Genomic DNA, 24,862 nt, shown 5'->3' with positions numbered 1-24,862 from the left:
ACAATAGCTGTTTAGAGTCCACTCCTAAGAGGGAAAGGACCTTCATGGTGTCCGTACTAGTAGTCTGTCCGTAATGTGTAGAAAAATAAAAAGAAGATAGTAGTTAGATTCTTCTGCTTTAGTAGTTAGATTCTGTTACTTATTATACAGTTGGAACTTTTATTATTACTTACTTAATGTTCAGATTTTTATTATTCTTTGTCGAATTTTTCTCTTCCAGAGTTTTTTTTTCTTGCAGATTATGTAAAGCCAAAATATTCGAACTTCTATTATTGTTTGTAGAAGTATTTTTGTTTCAAAGTTTTTATTAAAATCTTTTATTATACATCTTATCTATTTTTCAATAGATCTTATTTTAATAATGAATCTTAAAGCATATTGGAATTAATTCACAAAAAAATTAGGTGTTAGGGTCGAATTTGTTGATTTATTCATTTCTTATAGTGAACATATAAAATTGCAGTTTTCAACGATAATAAGTCCTTTAAACATTATTGTCAAAATCTATGCGTGGGGGGGGGGAGAATCTAGAGGGTAAAAAGTGAAAGTCAAAAATCTAAAGGGCAAAGACCCTCGTCCGGTCATTCCCAATTTGATACCACTTCAAAGACGTGTGGTCTAAGAAATTATTTACGTCTGAACGTAGAAGCTGTGTATCTGTCATAGACGTTTTGATCCATAATAGGCAGTGGGGTTTTCAATGAGATCGTCAGGTGGGTGGTGGGTGACGGAGGTGAAACTAGTTTTTGGGTCAGCCTCTCTATTGCTACCATTGATTGTGATGTCTGGTGGCCGTTTTCCTGCTCCCATATTGCAACGCCTTTTCAATATTATCTAGTAACTATTCATAATAAATATATTGACTAACCAAGGACATTAGGAATAAAACTTTAATGAAATATATTCATTGAATTAAAATTTTTGATTTAATTCTAAAATTTAATTAATTTCAAATTTGAAATGAATTGGCTATGTGGGAAAATTAAGAACTCAATTTTAATGATAAAAATCTTGGTGTTCATTTGTTGTTTTTGGTAGAAGTAGGCCCTAAATTTAAAAAAATAAACTTGGGTAAAAAATCAGTTGCATATAGTACAAACATCTTAATAGGATATAGCTGCTTTGGAGGTGAAGTTGGCCTTATCACATCTCCAGATTGTTAATTTTTAAGCTTTATGGATGAAAATAGTTTTCGAATTTAAGTAAGTGATCTTGTTGATTTTTTTGATGGTTCGGTATGATAACACTGACGAAAATATAGTATTCCTCCCTCAAAATATATAAAAACACACGAGAAAATCATGGTTTTCAGGTATGGATAGACCTAAGATGGATGCAAGGGTAAAAAAAGGCTCTAATATGATAATAAAATAAAAAATAAATAAATAAAATTAAACAAAATAATAATAATAAAATTTTATATGATGTGTCAAAACTAATTTATTATTCAATGCCAAAATTTATTCTAGTCCTAGTTATATTATTATCCCCTGAACTTGCAAAGTCAAGATAGGGCTTTCAAACTTATCCCAGTATATATATATATATATATATATATATATATATATATATATATATATATATATATATATATATATATATATATATATATATATATATATATATATATATATATATATATATATATATATATATATATATATATATATATATATATATATATATATATATATATATATATATATATATATATATATATATATATATATATATATATATATATACTATCTGTTGGGGTGGCGCTTCGCGCCACCCCAACACCTAGTTGGTGGGGGCGCTTCGCGCCCCCCCAAGCCCCCCCGCGCGCGTAAGTCGTTACGCGCCATATTAGTTACGCGCCATTGTAGTTGTGTCCCTATGTCCCACCTGTGAATCGACCACTCCCTGAGTCGCCATCGTCATTTATATATCCCCCTGTGCACCCCGGCGTCCCCTTTGTAGTTATGTCCCTGTGCCCCGGTCGTCGTCATTTATACTCCCTGTGTCCCGGTGCTTTGTTGATTGCTAATCGAACATTCCTTTTGTCCCGGTCGCTTTCTCTTTGAGTGTCGTCATTTATTTAGATTGTTTCTCCTTTATTTTTCAGTTTTTTTCCTTTTTTTAGTTTTTTTTCTTTTTTAGTTCTTTTAGTTTTTACCTTTTTAAGTTTTTTTTAGTTTTTTTCTTTTTACTTTTTTTTTTAGTTTTTATCTTTTTTATTTTTTTTTATTTTTATTCTTAATTTTATTAGTTTTCTTTTTCTCTTCTATTTTTCAGTTTTTTCCTTTTTTTAAGTTTTTTTTTTAGTTTTTAGTTTTTTTAGTTTTTTTTCCTTTTTTCTTTTTAGTTTTTTATTGGTTTTTACCTTTTTTTTAGCTTTTTTAGTTTTTTTCGTTTTTTCTTTTTACTTTTTTTTTTAGTTTTTATCTTTTTTATTTTTTTTTATTTTATTCTTAATTTTATTCATTTATATATCCCCCTGTGCACCCCGGCGTCCCCTTTGTAGTTATGTCCCTGTGTCCCGGTCGTCGTCATTTATACTCCCTGTGTCCCGGTGCTTTGTTGATTGCTAATCGAACATTCCTTTTGTCCCGGTCGCTTTCTCTTTGAGTGTCGTCATTTATTTAGATTGTTTCTCCTTTATTTTTCAGTTTTTTTCCTTTTTTTAGTTTTTTTTCTTTTTTAGTTCTTTTAGTTTTTACCTTTTTTAGTTTTTTTTAGTTTTTTAGATGAAAATTTTTTTTAGTTTTTTTCCTTTTTTTCTTTTTAGTTTTTTATTGGTTTTTACCTTTTTCTAGCTTTTTTAGTTTTTTTCGTTTTTTCTTTTTACTTTTTTTTTTAGTTTTTATCTTTTTTATTTTTTTTTATTTTTATTCTTAATTTTATTAGTTTTCTTTTTCTCTTCTATTTTTCAGTTTTTTCCTTTTTTTTAAGTTTTTTTTTTAGTTTTTAGTTTTTTTAGTTTTTTTTTTCCTTTTTTTCTTTTTAGTTTTTTATTGGTTTTTACCTTTTTTTTAGCTTTTTTAGTTTTTTTTCGTTTTTTCTTTTTACTTTTTTTTTTAGTTTTTATCTTTTTTATTTTTTTTTATTTTATTCTTAATTTTATTAGTTTTCTTTTTCTCTTCTATTTTTCAGTTTTTTCCTTTTTTTAAGTTTTTTTTTTTAGTTTTTAGTTTTTTTAGTTTTTTAGTTTTTTTTAGTTTTTTTAGTTTTTTAGCTTTTTTATTTTTTTTATTAGTTTTTAGTTTTTTTTGTAGTTTTTGCCTTTTTTTAGTTTTTTCAGTTTTTTTTTTAGTTTTTAGTTTTTTACCTTTTTTGTGGATCGTCACCTGATCCACAGATCCACAGACAGACAGACAACTTATTTTTATATATTTTTTATTTTTTTTTAATTTTATTCTTAATTTTATTAGTTTTCTTTTTCTCTTCTATTTTTCAGTTTTTTCCTTTTTTTAAGTTTTTTTTTTAGTTTTTAGTTTTTTTAGTTTTTTAGTTTTTTTAGTTTTTTTAGTTTTTTAGCTTTTTTATTTTTTTTATTAGTTTTTAGTTTTTTTGTAGTTTTTGCCTTTTTTTAGTTTTTTCAGTTTTTTTTTAGTTTTTAGTTTTTTACCTTTTTTGTGGATCGTCACCTGATCCACAGATCCACAGACAACTTATTTTTATATATATAGATATATGTGTGTGTGTGTGTGTGTGTGTGTGTGTGTGTGCTAAATTAATTTAGCCTCTGAAGAGGTCACATAAATGTAACTTTAACAAAATTCTCTTTTTCAGAGTCTGTTGGGAAGTTTCCTCAACGACCTCCTACTAGTTCTCCAAGTACGCGGCCTCTTCCAGCAAGTTCACTTAGAAATCGTTGGGGAGAAAGTATCCCTCTGCCTCTTGGTTTTCCTTTTGGGATGCCACCTAGCTATCCAAGTCATATCCCACCCCAATTCCTACCTGTTGTGAACCGTGATCTTTCTTTAAGAAGGGAATCCACCCCAATTAAAGAAGAATCTGGTCGAAGCAGTTCAACTCCGGGTTGTCCTCCTGACGTAGGGTTCGAGCCTTCCTTACCGTCGCAGAATATTTATGAAATTGCTGCTCTTACGCCAGACCTGGATACACAACTAGTTACCAGTCGGGTCAAAGAAGTCTTATTAGCTAATAATATTGGCCAAAAAGTAAGTGTTTTTTTTTTTTTTTTTTTGTTTTTTTTTTTTTTTGGTAACCCTAAATTTTGATTCAAGTGGTGAATTTTTCTTTAATTTTTGAAAATTTTGAAACTTTAGCGCTGTTTATGCTAAAGTCTTTTATTAGAACTTTTAAGAAAGCTTCTAATAGTTAAATTAAATAAAAAAATACAAGTTTTTTTAAAATAAAAGTAAGGAGCAACATTAAAACTTGAAATGAACAGACATTACTCCGTATATGAAAGGAGCTTTTCCTCCTCAACACCCCGCTCTTTACGCTAAAGTTTGACTCTTTCTCTTAACTCTACTTTTTAAAGCAGTAAAAAACTTTACGTAAAGAGCGATGGGTAAGACTAATCTTAATGAAATATATATATTTAAAATCAGCATTAAAATGCGGTTCTTTTGATATACCACGAACTGTGTGTTAATTAAACGGACCTTGCGTTTCAGAAGTTGCTCTTAAAGAATTGGGAAGAAGCTTTACTGTAAAGAGTGAGGCTTTGAGGAGGGAGTAACCCCCTCATATACGGAACAATTTCTGTTCCTTTAAATTTTTAATGTTGATCCTTACTCTCAGTTGAAAAAAGTTGTTTTTATTTAATTTTTGATTATTTTTTTTAAATGCCAGGAAATCTGGCTCCACCTCTAAGGAAAAATCTCTCCTCCTCATATCTGGGGGAATATATGAATCTGGGGAAATATATGAATCTCCCCATTTCTAGGGGAATATGAATTGTCTACCCCTAGAGTAGACGATTCAATCCTGGTGATAATTATTCCGGACAATTACCCTTAACAACCCACCGCGTAAAATTGAGTCGGAAAGAGAAGGCGAGACATCATAAAAATTTTGTATAGGAATTTTGGCAAATCCCAGTGTAAAATTTTCCTTAAAAAAAATCATCCTTAGGAAACTTTTCTCCCAGTGGAAAATTCTGCCTGTGTAAAATCCCCCCTTCTGGAAATTAACCCCCTCCCTACCCAAAAAAGTATGCATAATCCCCAATAACAAATACTACATGTAAACAATGGGCTTATCTCCAAAGGTATAGTTATTCGGCCTCTCAACAATGTTGAACAAAACGGCTCTCTCAAAATTTTGATTGTATAATTTTGGTAAAAACGGGTATAGGAGTGGGCCTAGCTTACCTCCATTCTTTTTTGGTGACTTAAAAAGGACACTATTACTTTCAATCTCTATTCGAATGGATCCTCTCCCCATATTCTAGGACCGCTTGGTCGTCCCTGAAATGATCATCCCTGAAAATAAACACACGCATCCGTGATCTTTCTTCTGGCAAAAATGCAAAATTCCCCATTTTTGGTTTCCCTTACTATTAAACCGGGTCGTTTCTTACACTCAGGCCAGGATTTACGCATAGGTGAACTAGGCCCGGGCCTAGGGGGGCACAATGCCGAGAGGGAAAACACCAAGCGATTTTTTTCTTAACAAAAACCGGGTAGATGTGATTTATCTTTAAAACGCCAGGTGCACTTTTACTGCTACACTGCCTATTCACAGAAAAGTGATTTTAAAACTACCCATGAATTCCCAACCTGCTTATAAGCTTTCCGCTATCCCCACATTTTTGGGGATTTCCCGGTAATCTTCTGGGCCTAGGGGTGTAAAAGACTTAAATCCAACCCTGCTTACAGTTCGTCACTAGAAACCGTTTGACCCACAGATAGATGTTTATATATATCTATACAAAAAGATGTTCCCCTGTTTACCTCAGTCTTGAAAAATTTATGAGCTACGCCCTTTTATTTTGTTTACGACAATGTGTTTTCTGTTCAAGTTAATAACTCTAAATGTAATATTTTGAAAGCAATAATTTCGCGCTTATTATGCTGTGGTTTTTGAAAAACCCCATTTCTATGCTTCCCCCTTCATTCTTAAGGCAATCACGTATAATCTGTTCAATTCAATAAGTTTGTTTTCAAGCCAACGGAATTATGTACAGATCATTTCACCCTCTATCGCACATTTTTCGTAAAGTTGTCCATTCCCTTACGGAATTATTCGTCAAGATAGACGCTTTTTTGTTTGTTGTTTTTTTATAGGCTCATAAAAATTCGAACATTGGTTATTACTGTCTAGATCTCATTGGGAATTTCTAAGTTAGAAATTTGATGAAAGGTCTGCTCTAGATCAATACTTGGCTAGCCTTGGGGTTACATGTTTCCTCATATTCGTTACAGAAAACGAAACTGATTTTTATGCGAAGTTATAAAAGATGATATTTCCGAGGATATGCCGATTCTAAGTGCTGAGAGATTTAGATCTCGTTTTCTAGAAGATACTTAGAAAAAAGCATTCGATGGGTGGTCCATTCTAACGCGTCCAATTTCTCAAATTATATTCATCTTTTCTTAGATTTGCAAAATGAGATGTTTAACTGACAGAAGAGGATTGATTTTGCTTAGTTTTTAACGATTGTACTGTGTGATAAAAGGGTGATCACACAACTACATAGGTGAACGCGTCTTTGTACCCCCTTCTTGGCCTATGTCTTCTGTCGAATTTGCTACCCGGGCTCAAATTCTAATACATCTTATTTTTTTAAATTCTACATTTGATATTCTTTGATTTGCAAAATGAGATGTTTAACTGACAGAAGAGGATTGATTTTGCTTAGTTTTTAACGATTGTACTGTGTGATAAAAGGGTGATCACACAACTACAAAGGTGAACGCGTCTTTGTACCCCCTTCTTGGCCTATGTCTTCTGTCGAATTCACTACCCGGGCTCAAAATCTAATACATCTTATTTTTTAAATTCTACATTTGATATTCTTTGATTTGCAAAATGAGATGTTTAACTGACAGCAGGGATTGATTTCTTGCTTAGTTTTTAACGATTGTACTGTGTGATAAAAGGGTGATCACACAACTACAAAGGTGAACGCGTCTTTGTACCCCTTTCTTGGCCTATGTCTTCTGTCGAATTCACTACCCGGGCTCAAATTCTAATACATCTTTTTTTTAAATTCTACATTTGATATTCTTTGATTTGCAAAATGAAATGAATAGGCAACAGAGAATTGAATAGGATAGGGATAGGGATTGATAGGATAGGGATAGGGATTGAATAGGGATAGGCAACATAGAATTGAATTGAATAACAGAGAAATGAATAGGCAACAGAAGATTGATTTAGTTTAGATCTTAAAAATTCTACTGAACGACAAGGGGGTGCTTACACAATCAGGGGAGCACAACTTTCTGCCTCATCAATCAATCGATTACTACTATTATTATTATTAATTCTAAAACACTATTACAAACGTAAAAAAGTTATTCAGCTCAAGAAGCTTTGCTTGTTATGGGCCATACAACACAATAATAGAGCACTAAAAGAACCATCAGTAATATCCTAAGAGGATGAGGAAGAATAAACACTAGCATACAGTAGAAAAAAAACTTGGTAGTAATTATAATTCCCTTTATGCCTTGTTTGATATATGTCAAATATCTCCTTCTATGCCCTCAATCTTACGGTTGGTTTGAAATTTAACTGGGCTTAAGCTTTCAATCCCAGTTACCTCCCATTAAGTAGGTATGCCTCTGTAGATGTGTTGTGTTAGATAGATAATTTATTAGTGACTGAGCCGAAAACCCGCTATTTCCCATCTACAACTACAAAAACTATAAAATGACAGTAATAAAAGAGAAATAAACACAACAAAAACCAGAAAGGAAAATAAAAAAAGACTAGGATCTAAATAATAAGCATATCACTTTAGAAATCAACTATGATTAATGATCAAATCGGATTTTATCAATAAGAAATTGAATCACTAAAGATCGAGTAAGTTTACAAACACTAAGCAAATACAAAAACAAATCATTTAAACAATTCGTCAAAAGCGAGCTAGGAAAAGAATAATTAGTACATTCAAAGACGACGTGATAACAATTTTCAACACCGCCACACGGGCAGAGTGGAACTTCACTTTTCCCAATTATGTGTAGGAAATAAAATGGGCGGTTATTTCCAGTTATAAATTGGGTTAAGTAAGTAGAGGGGCTTAAACTTTCAATGACAAAAGATTATCCTCATTACGAAAAAAGTTCACCGTCCAGCTGCTGACGGAATTTTCAAACCTCTTATACCAACTATGACATACGTTTAACCAATAAGATACGTTTTCAATATCTAGGGGATGGAGTAAATTTGTCATTTTTTAGATTCTTTCAGTTAAATTAAAATACTAAAAAAGGCATTGGTCAAAACGATGTGTGGGATGGTAAGAGAGGTAGTTGTATTCTTTTGTAATATAATTTCTATGCCCAAAAGTTGAGCAGCAACTTCGTCAGCAAAAGTACTATGATCAGCAGAATGGTGAAATAGGGAAATGCAGGGGGGGGGGTAATTTGGACAGACATTAGGAAGATTTTTATTAAATAACAATGATATGTGTTGTTATACTTATATAAAAATTGGACAAATCTCATGAGTTCAGGAAGCCCATCCCTGGACCCTCCCACTTTCTTGTGTAACCTGTTTTTGCATTAAAGCTTCTACCTTTGGCCATTTAGCAAACTTTATTTTTACCTAGTGATTTGTCTGATGCACTCAAAGGCATCCAACTTGGGAATCGGTGCTGCATTCCCACTCTGTAGAAGAAAATGACAATTCTTTTAAAATAATTTTTAATAATATTTTTTTAATAATATTTTATAATATTTTTAATAATATTTTTAATATAATATTTTATAATATAATATTCTGTAGAAGAAATATTCCCACTCTGTAGAAGAAAATAACAATTCTTTTAAAATAATTTTTAATAATATTTTTATAATAATATTTTATAATATTTTTAATAATATTTTTTTAATAATTTTTAATAATAATTTTTTTTTTGTTTTAAGATAAAAAACAATTCTAAATTTTTTTTGTTAACATTTTGAAATACCTAATAGCATTCCTTAATGCATACAAAAACATTTTCAACCCACCTCCACCTAATTCTCAAATATATATGCTGAATTGGTATATATGCAGTGAAATCTACGTACGCAGAATATGCTTTGGTGTTCCTTATTTGCCGTTAAATCAATTTGGAGAAAATTCCTTTACTTATATACAATCCAGGGTATATATTAGGGGGGAAAGTTAAACTTACTGGCTGATTTTTTCACTATAGTACGCCAGGACTTCTACAGGCATTATAGACCAGTCACTGCTTACTTTTATATGGCGTCCTTGCCAGGGATTCCAATTGGGGGGAGAGGATAGGCCCCCTTCATATTTTTAAGAAGAAAGGGTTTATTAATAAACGAACAACATATTAAAACCTGAAGCAAGGCTTGTTTAGGTAAATAATCACCCCTCTAGGCCTAAATACCATTAGGATTAAAGGTTTTTTAGGCACTAGGTACTAGGTACTAGAAAACATAAGAAATGTCTTTAAAAAAAAAATATTTTTTGTATCTTCACAAAAAAAAAATTCAGTATCCCCAGGAATTTTGTGAATTCGTGCCCCATGAACTTGAAACGAACATAAAACATTATCTACCATCCTTAAGATGCGTGATCCTTACGTGATATAGCGTCCACACCAAAGAAGTGAAGTTAGGTTAATTCTAATGAAATATACCAACATATGATGAAATATAATACTTTAGTAACAAAACCATGAAAACTACAAAAGATAATTATAGAAATCAGGCCATCAGAACGCATTATATTAAGTACCTAATTTGACCACATCCATATATTAAAAGTTTAATTAAGATATCCCTGTATAGTCACCGTTTATTTTGCTCAGTCTAAGTTGATTATCTCTGATTGGACACAGAAAACCGGTTTCATTACAGATCAAGAACAAAATGTAGTCGCTATAACACAAGTTCCAAATGCTTTTTTAAACCCAACAAATACTGATGATGATGAGACTAAAAAAAATGGTTTTCAGTTGAGAGGGTTACTAAAATCAGGAAATATAAAGCACTATTCAACTATACTGTTGTAAGTTCGCTTTTGTTTTAAAGGTTAACTAAACCTTGACAGTCGAGATAGTACAATTGTATTTTCTTTAAATTTCAAATTTATTTTATCCTATTATTCGATGATTAGTTGACATCCGTTGGGTTTTATCAAATTCTCGTTGCATAGCCAATTGGTTACTGCTATTTATAGTTTTATTTGCGAAATATTTGAATTGAAAATCTTACTGCATAGCTTTAATTGTTGTTGACTTGGTCGGTGAATCTAGTGTTTTGTTCATTTCAAACTTAAATGCACAAAACCAGACTTAATTCTTATTCCAGCGCCTGTGCAAATAAAAAAGGTCAATAAACAAAATTACTTCCCTAATTATAGTTGAAGGAAAAGGGTTTAACTACATGCAGAGACAAGACAAAACCTGACATTTTACAGTAACAAATTACAGAAAAATTTTTTTAAACTGCTGCCAACCCATTCGCCAATATTGTCTGTAATCCCCCCCCTTCCTCAAAATGATTGTGAATTTTGAAGAGGGGGCTAGGTCTGTCCTTTCATCAAAATTTTAATAAATCAGTTTTCCACGAGGACCACATTTATATTATCTTTATAAAGGAGCAATAATCATATATATTTATATATATATATATATATATATATATATATATATATATATATATATATATATATATATATATATATGTATATATATATATATATATATATATATATATATATATATATATATATATATATATATATATATATATATATATATATATTTTCCGAAAATGGCTCCATGTTTTTCGGAGACATTGGTGTTCTGGGATATTCTTGAATAAAAAAAAACGATCTAAATAGGTCAGAAATCTGAGAAAATTCGTTACGAGCCTTAATTCTGGAAATAAAATTCATGTCAACGATGTCATTTTTCTATGTATCTATTATAGTACTGCAATGATGTTGTCATACTTATGTGGAAAAATTGAAGATTTTCATGCACGTGAAAGTTTAAACTAAATTGCTTAAACAGCAAAAAAACGGTAATTGCAAAAATATTTGTATGTATTTTGACAAGGGATTAAAACAACTAAAAAACTATAGAAAAGAAAACCAAAAGTTTGAGGCTTAGTAGAAATCGCTGTTAGAAATCGGACTTGCCTGAATAATCAAACATCTTTGAGAACTGAAATGATGAAGGATATCTTTGGAACTACCTGGACTATCAAACGTAGTAAGACCAAGAGAACACCCCGAATAAATTAATTCACAACTGGTAAGAATAAACACGGACTATCAAATGAGACAATACCCAAAAAACGAATATTTACAAGTGTTATAAATGATAATTCGCTAAAAGAAAAAGAAGTTTTTGTCCCACCACCTAACAATTAACAAGTCTACAATCTGGACTGTCATGTAAAACTGGACCAATAAGGGCAGCTAAAATGAAGGACATCGGCAAATTGTCTGAAGTAATGAATATCCAAAACGGAGAAGAAAGAAAAATGGGTTAGAAGATTGAAAGCGGTGTCAAAACGTGCTAAATTGAAAATGATAGTTATGATAATTGGGTTTGGGATTTTGACATGGATAAGATCATCAATGCTTACCATGTCTTTGTTTAAAAAAAAGTTAAGTTTCTGTGATATGTATTTCATAGTGACAAAAGCAAACCGGGGCAAAGGTTGACATTCAACACTTTGTAAAAGCTCTAAGCAACAAAATACTTACAAATAACGACATTTGAGCTTACAAAGACGTAATTCAAAAACCTGATGCTACATCAGCCTCTTGAAAAACAAAGGTTTGGTCGTATGTTTTTCATAATTACAAAAGACAATCCAAGGCAAAATTTAAAGGTCCAATAACCAATAATCGTTTTTTTTTTTTTCAAAGACGATACTTCTAATTTAAGGTCATTTAAAATGTCTAAGCGGCTCATTGATGAAACGAAGCACAGTGCCGGGGCCCGGTACTATATATATATATATATATATATATATATATATATATATATATATATATATATATATATATATATATATATATATATATATATATATATATATATATAATATATATATATATATATATATATATATATATATATATATATATATATATATATATATATATATATATATATATATATATATATATATATATAATATGTCGATCTTTATGAATATTAAATAAAAAACAAGTTTTTTTAAATGAAAGCAAGGAGCGACATTAAAACTTAAAACGAACAGAAATTACTCCGTATATGAAAGGGGCTTTTCCTCCTCGACGCCCCGCTCTTTGCGCTAAAGTTTTTTATTGTTTTAAAAAGTAGAGTTGCGAAAAAGAATGAAACTTTAGCGCAAGGAGCGGGGTGTCGAGGAGGAAAAGCCCCTTTCATATACGGAGTAATTTCTGTTCGTTTCAAGTTTTAATGTCGCTCCTTACTTTCATTTCAAAAAACTCGTTTTTTTATTTAATTTCTGAAAGTTTTTGAATTAATGCATGTCTGATTTTGGCTCTCCGTATGTAGATTATTAAAATGAAATTTACATATCAATTCTTTTTTTTTGGCTAAATGGCTTTCTCTTAGTTTTGACCAGACGATTTTGAGAAATAAGGGGTGGGGAAGGAGGACTAGTTGCCCTCCAATTTTTCGGCTACTTAAAAAGGCAACTAGAACTTTTAATTTTTAACTAACGTTTTTATTAGTAAAAAATACACGTAACTTAAGAATTAACTTACGTAACAAACTTTTATATTCTTATATTTTTGATTATATATATGAGGGGGTTTGTCCCCTCGTTAATACCTCGCTCTTCACACTAAATCTTAAGTTTTGTCCCGATTCTTTAAGAATGACCCCTGAATCAGAAAGGCCGTAGAATAAATAGTTGAAATTACTAAAAATAATTTAGCATAAAGAGCGAAGTATTTATCTCCTCCTAAATACCTCGCTCTTTATGCTAAAGTATTTTTAGAACCCCTCATATGCGTAATAATCTCTGTTCGTTTTAAGTTTTAACTGCTTCTCCTTACTTTCAATTGAAAAAACTTTTTCATGTTTATATTTTCACTGTTTTTTTTTAATAGTAACGCCAGAAAATCCTGCGCCCTTTTCATTGAATTTCTCTTCCCCCATGAAATATTCCTCCAAGGAAAGATCCTCCCATATAGCCCCCTCCCCTGAACCCCACACCCAAACCAAAAAAAATCCCGCTGAAAACGTCGGTACACTTCCCAATAACCATTGCTGTATGTAAACATTGGTCAAAGTTTGTAACTTGCAGCCCCTCCCCCAGGGACTGTGGGGGGGGGGTAAGTTCTCCCCAAAGACATAGTTATTATGGTTTTCGACTATGCGGAACAAAATGGCTATCTCAAATTTTGATCCGTTGACTTTGGGAAAAAATTAGCGTGGGAGGGGGCCTAGGTACCCTCCAATTTTTTTGGTCACTTAAGAAGGGAATTAGAACTTTTCATTTCCGTTAGAATGAGCTCTCTTGCAACACTCTAGGACCACTTGGTCGATACGATGACCCCTGGGAAAAAAAAAACAAATAAACAAATAAACACGCACCCGTGATTTGTCTTCTGGCAAAAAATACGAAATAAAATACGAAATGCCACATTTTTGTAGATTGGAACTTGAAGTTTTTTCGTTAAGATCCTATGACTTTTAGGGGGTGTTTCCCCCTATTTTCTAAAATAAGTCAAATTTTCTCAGGCTTGTAACTTTTGATGACAAAGACTAAATTTGATGAAACTTATTTATTTAAAATCAGCATGAAACTCCGATTCTTTTGATATATCTTTTAGCATCGAAATTCCATTTTTTAGATTTTCGTTTACTATTGAGCCGGGTCGCTCCTTACTACAGTTCGTTACCACGAACTGTTTGATAGTAAATAAAGCTTTGGGAGGAAATCTTTGACCTCGAGAAACTGCAAGTGTTTTGCCCCATTATTTCAAATGCCTAGCAGATATAAACTATTGATCACAAAGCATTATTTTTACTATGGAATTACTACGGATTTTTATTCCCACTGAGTTACAACTTTCTAGGAGAGAGTATGGATCTTGGGGGGCCGGTAATAGTGTGTAACTTCACGGCTTAAAATTTTGTAGCATTGGAATATTTAGAGAAAATTGGCGAGCAGATCATTGGATTGAGAATCTTTAATTATCCTATTTTAAGCCATTTAATTACTTGCCTTATTTTGCAAGGAAGTTAAACCTAAGTGAGTTAAGCAAAATCCAGGAATTCCCATGATGCAGGCATGCAAAAAAAGTCAGGATAATTTAATAGTAGTCCTGAGACAAAAACCCTAATCACTATTAGAGACAAAATTTGGAATGAAGGAGGTTATTATTATGGGTGGATTCCCAAACCAGAGCCGATAAAGGAGATGTGGGGTTGTTGATCTATTATTAATTTATTATTCTTTATGGATTATCATTATTATTAATTAATATGATTTATTGCTAATTTCTTACTATTATTGTTCATTACTTGTTTATTTATTAATATAATAATATTTTATTGCTATATAATATTAATTAATATCACTTATTCATTATTATTCTTTTTTAATTGGGATTTTTATGACTTATTATTAATTTATTATTATTAATATTTTTCGGAGAGAAAGACACAGATTCCCGAGATGTGAACCCTAATCACCACTAGAGACAAAATCTGAAATAAAGGAGGCTATTATTATGAGAAGATTCCCCAGACGGAGTCGATAAAGGACTTGTTGTTGATATATTGTTAATTTATTATTCTTTATTTATTAACATTATTATTAATTAATATGATTGATTACCAATTTCTTATTATTATTGTTCACTACTAGTTTATTTATTATTATAATAATATTTTATTACTATCTAATATTGATTATTACCATTCTTTATTAATTATCATTTTTATTACCTATTATTACTATTATTTCTTATTATTAATTGATTATCATTACAATTCTTAGGAGAGAGAGAGACAGAGATTACCTTTTTATAATTCCGAGTAAAAATGTACTTTAATTTCCTTTATTTTCACCTGTGACGCATTATAGTAAATCAGACTCATTACCCATTTATGTGCATGTCAAAATAGGGAAGCCAAATGACCGACTTCAACTCTAGAGGAGAACGAGCCAGATTTTAAACCCCGCCCTTTTAACACTTTATTGGTTCTTTTCTACTGCTGTGTGGAATTTTAATTCAGTAAGAAGAATGAAAAGTTTTTGAATGGAAGTATTTTTTTCAAGTAGTCCCTCTGTTTTTACCAAAAACAGTACACAGTTTTTACCAGTACACCCCAGTTTTTACCAGTTTAAAAACAGTTTTTACCAGTACACCCCAGTTTTTACCAGTTTAAAAACAGTTTTTACCAGTACACCCCAGTTTTTACCAGTTTAAAAACAGTTTTTACCAGTACACCCCAGTTTTTACCAGTTTAAAAACAGTTTTTACCAGTACACCCCAGTTTTTACCAGTTTAAAAACAGTTTTTACCAGTACACCCCAGTTTTTACCAGTTTAAAAACAGTTTTTACCAGTACACCCCAGTTTTTACCAGTTTAAAAACAGTTTTTACCAGTACACCCTTCATACCAAGTGGTGATTTTAAGGTAGACGCTCTTTTGCAGTTATTCGGTGAGGCAGTGCTTGGTCTGTCACAAGGATCTGTATCGGAGCTACTAAGTAAGCCAAAACCTTGGACAATGCTCAGTGTGAAAGGGCGAGAACCCTTTGTTCGTATGCACCTATGGCTAAGTGACCAAAGAAATGTACAGCGACTGCAGCAGATAAAAAGTAAGTTGTAGGTGTCAATAGGGATAGTTTCAGGGGTATAACGGTTTTTTTGGGGAAAACTCGTGACGTAAACGATGGCCGAGTGATGATTGTGTGGTTTTTGACAGGAGTAACCTGCAACATTTTGGCTTTTCGCTATTTTATTTTCTTTGCGCTTTGGTAGGCTTGTTGATTGTACAGGGGAAATATTCGTGGTTTGATTTTTTTTTCTGCGGTTTTCACTATCTACCATTTCATTTTCTCCTTTTCTTTTATTCTGAGTTTTCAAATTTCAGTTGTCGAATTTAAGATATTCAAAATCATATTTTCACACTTATGTTCTACATAAAAATAATTCTAAAATAATAAAAAAAAAATCCTTTAAACTAAAAAGATTCTTAAAAAAAATTCTAATAATAGAAAATTTCTTTAAACAATTGTTTCACAAAAAATTTGGCTCAATTTTTCTATTCAAATATGTTCGTAAAAGCCATAACTCATCAATACAAACATCGTACATAAAATACTTTTATAAAATTTAGTAAATACATTTAAGTTTTGGGTATTTGTTACAGTTTTATAAATTTTGGCTAGTTAATTTTTGAAAGCCAAGTTTGACCATAACCGCCACTTAAGAAAACCCAGTGCCGAAAGTTTGTCAATTAATGAACCCAAGGAACTTGGAAGCTTCCTTATGGAACGTACACAACAGAAGGGCATTTTGACCTTCCCCAAAAGATTACTTTCTTTAATTAGATTCACACGTCACGGAAATTTGGAATGCAGAAATTCTGGGTCGTCTTGTAAAGAACATAGTACATCAAAATAAAATGCGAAAATTCGCCACTATCATTTTAGGGCATATTACTATTTACTGTTTTTATCAATAGTATGGTGTATTAGTACTCATTTTTATTATATTGGGATGAAATTATTTATTTTTATCGTTATTTGTATGGTGATAGTTCATTTTAATCTGCTTGTTGTTATTTTTCACTTGGTATTATTTTTTAGTGTATTTTTTATTATTTGTTTATAATTATATTTTTTGTTATTTGTATATTTATTAGGTTTTACTGGTATTATTCGTATGATGGTATATTTTTATTTATAAATTTTGAGTATGTTAGGCATGGATTCAAAGTGACCAATTTACAGATTTTATCGAATTGTCCTCTGTCACAAACTTAGAGAACCAAAATTCAACTTAAGTAAAATGAACATTTTCGTCACTAATTCAGAAAAAAACCTTCTGGGCAACAAATATCACCGTATTAGGAATATTTACAAGTTTAAAAATTAATTAGTTTCAAATTCTATTATTCTTATGTTGTATTACTCTAGTAAACCCGCACATTGTTTGTACACTGATGAATAAGTTATTGTTTTATATAAAATATTATATATGTATTAGAAATAGAAGAAGAAATAAAAAAATGTTTTATATATATATATGTATATATATACATATATATATATATATATATATATATATATATGTATATATATATGAAGATAAAAAAAATATTTTATAGTATAAGTAATAGCGATAGATCACAAATATGAATAAATATATTATTTTGCAAATATGTAAAACTAATATGACCTCGAAAGTTTAGTCTGAAAAAATTTCGCGCTAGTGGTTAGAATAGTTCAGCTTATTCGTTCTTCTTAAATAAATGTTCTGTAAGACTATGGTTCTGTGCTAATATATATATATATATATATATATATATATATATATATATATATATATATATATATATATATATATATATATATATATATATATATATAAGCACAGATATGTATCTGTTTATATATATATATTTATATATAGTCTTGACAGATGATTTAATCACTATTAAATATATTTATACTCGTTCCTTCTTATAGAGGAAGGACTTAGAAAATTGAGGCCATTTCTGCTGCGTTTTCTCAATCTCCCTAAAGGGCCCAAGACCAAAGTGTTACAGAAAGGGGGACTAACGCTTCCCATGTTATAAAATTTTCACTGTATTTCGTTGGTTATAAACATTTCAAAAATTTTTCCAACTATAGCTAGAATAGGAAATTTTTTTGATACTTAACGTAAATTTTAACCAACTTGATTTCTATTTAAGCCTTAGTAGATTTCTTACCTTTTATTATTTATCTTTACATCCGTTCCTTAAACTTTAACCTTTTCAAACTGTACCACCCCCCCCCCTAAAGGGCCCAATACCAAAGTATTCCTAAAAGGGGGCACTAAAACTCCTCATCTTATAAATCCCAGGCTAGGTTAGGCTATTTGGCTGGTCATTGACTTTTTTTTAATTACCGAATATACCTAAAATAGGAAAATTTTATGTACTTAAAATGAATCATAACCACCTGAACCTTTCTGTAAAATACTGCAGACTTGACAGATTTCTTACCTATTATTAACTACATCTACACCCATTCCTTAAATTTTAGCCTTTTTAACCTCTTTCCCCCTAAAGGGCCCAAGACCAAAGTGTTCCCAAAAGGGAGCTCTAAAACTCCTCATCTTAAAAATCCCTGGCTGTATTAGGTATTTGGCTGGTCATTAATTTAAAAAAAATTGCCAAACATAGCTAGAATAGGAAAAATTTGTCGTACTTACAATAAATGTTAACCATTTCTACCTCTCTTTAAAAAACTGCATCATTGGCAGATTTCTTACCGTTTATTAAGTATATCTACATTTATTCCTGACATTTTAACCTTTTTCAGCTGAGCGGCGAGATTTAAGCCGAAGGAGACTAAGGGACGGGGTGAATGATGGTGACCCCCCCAACTCAGCAGATGACAGCTATGGAAGTGAAGTATCCGACGAAGAGTCCAAGGATCGTAAGCTGAAGCTGTCACATGAACAAAAAGAAGCTCTCCAAATGGCTTTTAATATTGATCCCTATTCCAGTCAAGGAAGCCTAGATACTTTGTCTAAAGAACTTAATCTACCCTCCAGATCTGTTATGAATTGGTTTAGTACTCAAAAGCTGAAGCAGATGCAGGAGGAGTCAGTCCTTACTCAAGGTACTGCATTTAATCCCTTTCCACAGCCGACTCCAGACTTTGAAGCACTTCGCTATCGTATGCTGTTAAGTCAACGGCTATTTGAACTCCAGAATCAACATGATTTACCAAAAACTCCAGTGATTACGCCATTTCAAACACCATTTTACGGTGCTAGTTATTCTCCAGAAATGCTGTATATGCTATATAATATGCAGTCAACTGCACCGGGCCTGGATCTTCGGACAGGCAGCCATAAGCCAGAATCTCCCAGTCGAGGCTCTGAAGGTGACTGTCATAGTGATATTAGCGCTCCTGGCTCGCCAGTAGAATCTCGGAAAGATACCCCGGTTGTGAAGGGTGAAGGGTCGTGTTCTGGGTCATCAAGAAGAAAAAGAAAATCTACAGCCCCACAATGGGTAAATCCTGCTTATCTGAAGGAGGGGGAGGATAGTGATTCAGACGAGACTCGAAAGAAAATTAAGGAGGAAAATGAAAGCTCCTCTAGTGATATTACTATAAACTGTGTTGTCAAAAGAGAGCCACAAGATTTGGCATTAACTAAAGACGAGAACTATAATACAGAAAAGCCAGTTTTGCGAGATGACTTGGGGTTGTCAGAAGCTGTAAAAAAGGGAAACGACGAACTGTGAAAAAAAAAAGATTTGAAGTTCGATCTCAGTTCAGCTTTATCGCGCATTTGTGCAATGTCAATATTTTTTTTTTCCTTTTTTCTTATATAGGCTATTGTGAGCCTTTAAAATCACATATATTTCACTTTGTGATTTTTTCGCCTTAAGCGCATATACATATTTTAAATTACATTTTTTCGTAATTTTTTCTATCTGCTTTAAAATTTGTGTGACTTTGTCCTGCCCTTTACATTTTTGAGATCTCGTATGTGTACATTTTTATCAATTAAATTTTTGCTCACTTTTTCAAATTTTTGTGATTTTCTCGCTTTTCAACTTATTCCATTGCAAAAGAAGACAAGTTAGTAACTAAATTAAATTATTTGAATTAGCTAAAAAAAACAATGATGAAAACTCATATTTGAATATAATAACAATATAAATATGTAATAAGAAATTATAAAATTATCTTATATAATAACAAGAAATTAAAATAAATCATAATAATTAATAAGAATAAATTAATAATAGATCAAAAATCCTGCATCCTCTTTATCGACTCAGTTTAGAGAACTGACAAATGGTAAGATCCTCCTCCATTTCAGATTGTGTTGCTAATAATGATTGGGGGTCCGCATCTCGCCTTGTTTTGATTTTCCTGCCTTGTTTTGAGTACTTGCTAAAAATAAATGCTGAAACATTTGCTTTCAGCATTTGCCTTTGCTCACTTTTACTTTTCCCACTTAGTCAAACCTCTTTCAAAATAAAGCAAGTAATCACATGTTTCATATTAGCGTAGCTAGCAAGTTTCAATCAATCAATCATTTTATTAATACGAAAAAAATATTACAAACGCAAAATGGTTGCTAAGCCCAAGAAGCTTGTCTTGCTGTGGGCCATACAAAATGAGAATAATACACTTATATGAAACACACACAATAAAAAAAAAAAAAACACTGGAAAAAAAACAAGGACAAATCTGATTTTCTCGCCCATTTGTTTGAAGTAGCCCGATCCTCAAAATGGGTAAGTCGGAATGTAAGCCCCTAAGAATCGCCAAAGGACCTAACCCCTAGAATATCATAACTCCGTGGTAAAATTGCATGCAATTGGGGAAATCGAAACAGTGCCCCTCCTCCTCAATCAAATTTCACGTACTAACCGTCTCCGAATCGCTGTCATGATAATAATCTTTATAAATCGAATAAATTTGAATAATTTTGAACAGTTTGAATTATATTTCCTAAATTTAATTCAGATAGGGAGAAACTTAAGAAACGAAATCGGGTAAAAGAAACTACTATCAAAATTTAAGAGAACTACAAAAATCTGGTAAAAAACAGTTAATAACTAGCTTATCTTCTTTTCGGTGTTGCTTGGATTTCTTGAACGTTTTGCATTTTATCAACTTCAAGTTGCCTTTTCATTGTCTGTTTGCCATTTTTTTTTTAAATCTTCGTCTTCCTTGTACAAAAAGAAACAAAAAATTATTTTTTTTTATTATCCAAAGAGTTCTGAAAAACAAAAAGAGAGGAAACTTAAGAATTTTGAAATAGGTGTATTGGAAATTAAAATCTTACTGTGCCACTAGTGTAGTACAGCGTTGCCCAATAGAACAAAACAAGAAATAAAAAGAAAACAAGAAAACAAGAAAACAAAAAGAAAACAAGAATAGAACAAAAAACAAGTTTAAATTGAGTATAGTAATAATCAAGGCAGTATCCAGGGGTGGGGTTACAGGCTTTGAACCCTCCCTCCGAATTTTTTGTCCCACTCATAAAAACGTAACAAAAATGCATGTAAATAAACTTTTGATGCGTTTTTTTTGAAATTTTGCTTTTGTACCCCCCTCCCAGAAAAATACCACCTCCCCCGAACAAAATCCTGGATGCACTCTTGGTTCTAATATGTTCAACTTTTGATCTTAAAGCCCATATTTTTTGGATTGTGATTTTTTTCGGAAATGGAATGTCTTTTTATGCAAATTCCTATTGATTATAAAATAGTTACCAGTGTAAGAAGTACAAGGGAAAAAAATATAATAAGAACCTATATAAACATATTAACTATATATTTTCGGTTTAATTATGTCTTTTCGGAAAAGATATGCATTTATGTTGGGCCGATGTAAAGATAAAGAAAAAATAATATAAGAAAATCCAAGTAAAATTTTATTCTGGCTTGTAATTAATCTTGTGGTTTTTTAGGCAATGCTAGATGGCATTAGTTGTTTTCGACCAGAAAAAAAATCTCAGTTTCCTCTTTTATCAGTTGTTCTTACTCTTTGATCTTATCCTCAACTTTTTACCTCTTGCATGTTTTATAATATGTGCATGCATTTTATCAAAGCAATCAGTGCCTTTATTCAAAACCAAGTGTTTGGTGTAGATAGATTTTTTCACTTAATACGGAGGCAAATTTATATTTTATTTACCCTATATTTCCTATCATTTTCCCATAGGGGATTTTTCCCTTTCATCGAAACATTCCCCCTATTTCGTGCTCTTTTTTCCAAAATTGTTTTGATTTCAATTACTACTCTGTAAAACAACATTTACTTGCGTCTTTAAGCTAGCCTGTCTAATAAAGTAAAATACTTCTTTGTCATTTTTTACACATTTGTGCATACACACAGCTATAGACGTATATACGTTTAGACGCATAAGTCTCTACCGTTGGGCGTAGACATACTTAATTGTTAGTGTTCCTACCAGCTACACAAACGCAAAAATTTGTGTTCCTTGCGAGTATAAAATATTTTTTTTAGCTACACAACAATGATTGTGCTTAGTGACAAAAAACCAAGAAGTTAATTTTTGTAATTCTATGGTAAAAAATATTCTTTAATCTTATTGGTTTATTTATGTGACATAATTTCCTAATCCATTCATTCTTTCTTATTCTTGGAGAGGATAATAGTCACACCTTTTTATCACTTGATTGGTGTCATAATGTGTAGTACAATTTCTGTCAGTACTAATTCATTTTGTAAAAAAAAATATCAGAAATTAGCCATTTAAATTTATTCTTTTCATGTTGGTGCAAAAATAAAATTTTCTAAGAAACACATTTTAAGCATTAAATTTTTCTTGTGATTTTTCTACCCATAATTTTGACTCGTTATGTAAACACTCAATTTTTATAAGAACGTTCTTTCTAGAACTAATTTGAGTAAAACCCAGAAAATTGAATTTTGATCATGTATTTTAAGAGAGCTATTTTTCCAACCATTTTTACCGCAGTTTTTAATTTTTATTTTAGCCTATTATTTTCCCATTCTCACAATTCTCTGCTATAAATTAATGAATATAAGATATGTTTTTATAGAATGTGTCTGATGTTAGTTGTAGATACACATAATTTGGCAATTTAATTTCTTCGTATGTCAATAGACAAATAACGGACTAATCAAACTTAAGCTAAATTGTATTTATTGATTGCAATTAAATTAGTTTAAAATTAAAATTAATTGATTAAAATAAGGTTTAACCAATTAAAATTGGATAAACAAAAATCTACCTAGTATTCAAGCTTGGATAGTCCGTTTCGTAGTGATATTACTGATATTAAAATCATTTCAGCCAATCGTTGTAGAGGACAAAATTTCAAAAGGAGACAGCACCATCTATGTTATATTCATTAATCTATGCTTCCTTCTGCAGCCTTCGTCTTATCAAGTTTTTTAAACTTCACTTGTAATTTTTAATCCACCTTTCACATATTTTCAATTTGCATTTTTTTCCGGTGTTTTTTCGCTTTGTGCCAAAAAATCTTATTGCTTTTTGCTTTTAAGGTTGTCTTCCACCTTTTTCTCCGTGTTTTTGCCTTTTCTTAATTCGGGTTTACTTTGTACAAATTTTAGGAGATGTTTGAATGATAGCTTAAACATTCTTGAGTGTGATAAAGCTAGTAAAATTTTGAAAATTGTTCTTTTTACCTGTCTTATAACCCTGTATTGCCTGTTGGTATTTTCGGGATTGGGGTTTTCATTGCGAAGTTAGAAGATTAAGCCTAGTTGATTGCCTAGAAGGTTTATTTTTTCGGTCGGAGACTATCTAAAAAGACCTCAAACTTTCAATCATATATTCCAATTTGAATTCGTAGAGAGAAGTTGCTTAATTTTTTGAATTTTTGAAACATGCTTCAATCATTTCATTTCAATCTTCCTCTTCTTTCTTGAAAGTAATATGATAAATTAGCTGTCCAAATTTACTTGCAGGCAGATTTTCGGGCCACTTGGGCTCCGGCCCGTATCCATGATTTTTTTTTTTTTTGGGGGGGGGGGGGTAGAAAAAACTTTAAAAACGCATCAAAATTTGTTCATATTCATTTTTGTTACATTTCTTACGAGTCGGACAAATATTTCAGGGGGGAGGGGGTTCAGACCCCCACCCTGGATACAGCCTTGCATGGGTTATTAGTTTACAAACAATCATTTTCGCTTTTCGAAGCTTGTTTCTATGAAATAAATAAATCAATTTTAGAGCTTGAGGAAATTTATAAGTTAAAACTCAAATTAATTTAATTTTTAAATTTGGTGCTAGAAATTTTTAAACGATGTGTTGATTATAATTTTTTTTTTGAGAAAACTAATTAGATTTCCAATTCATTGGACTAGTATATAAGTGTTAAGAACTAAAAATTTGGATACTTGTGTAATATGGGTACTAAAAATTTGGGTACTTGTATAATATTTTCCCTATCGCTTAAGCAGTTCATGCACTGACCCACTGTAAACCGTTTTTTTTTTTTTTTTTTTTTTTTTTTTTTTAATGTCTTTCTGCCTATCGTGAGAAAAGATACAGACATAATTTTAGTTAATATCTATAGAATTTATCATAATATCTGTTTTCTAAATTTGTTTCTAAAGTATTATATTTTCATTATACTAAGTTATATTTTACTAGGATTAACCTAACTTCACTCCTTGAGTGGTAGGGGTTATATCATACAGGTACCAAAGTTTGTAGAGAGGATTAACCTTTAAATGTTAAAAAATATATAACCGTTTAAGTTGCCTTTCTTTTATTTCCTTAAAATTTGATTTTTGAAGTTACTGGATTTTATTTCTTTTTTATCTCCTTTTTGACACATAGTTAAAAGTTTTTTAAGACGTTTCGTGGCTTAGGATTGCCAATCATTACTAATAAGCCAACTGGTTCTTTTTAAATCCATTTTATTACTGTAAAATTTATCATTATATGACATTATTCTAAATTAAATGATCCCAATTAGAACTGTATACAACTTTGAAGTGGTTGCAATGCATTTATAAGGGAG

At 31.1% G+C, this 24,862-nt stretch overlaps 1 protein-coding gene across 3 annotated transcripts in view; it reads left to right on the top strand.

Moving 5' to 3' along the window:
* Window positions 1–24,360, top strand: part of LOC136040124 (homeobox protein cut-like) — a 233,528-nt gene extending 209,168 nt beyond the window's left edge. For all 3 annotated transcript variants that reach the window (XM_065724226.1, XM_065724224.1, XM_065724225.1), the window contains exons 11-13: window positions 3,775–4,166; window positions 15,788–15,953; window positions 18,669–24,360. In XM_065724226.1, the coding sequence (XP_065580298.1) occupies window positions 3,775–4,166; window positions 15,788–15,953; window positions 18,669–19,603 (1,493 nt within the window). In that variant the 3' untranslated portion in view covers window positions 19,604–24,360. The remainder of the gene's footprint in view (window positions 1–3,774; window positions 4,167–15,787; window positions 15,954–18,668) is intronic.
* The last annotated feature ends 502 nt before the right edge of the window (window positions 24,361–24,862 follow it).

The sequence above is a fragment of the Artemia franciscana genome, chromosome 20 (genome assembly GCF_032884065.1).
Source record: "Artemia franciscana chromosome 20, ASM3288406v1, whole genome shotgun sequence".
In the NCBI taxonomy this organism is placed as follows: domain Eukaryota; kingdom Metazoa; phylum Arthropoda; class Branchiopoda; order Anostraca; family Artemiidae; genus Artemia; species Artemia franciscana.
The sequence above is the reverse complement of the archived record's forward strand: the minus strand, read 5'-3'. Positions and strand labels throughout refer to the sequence as shown.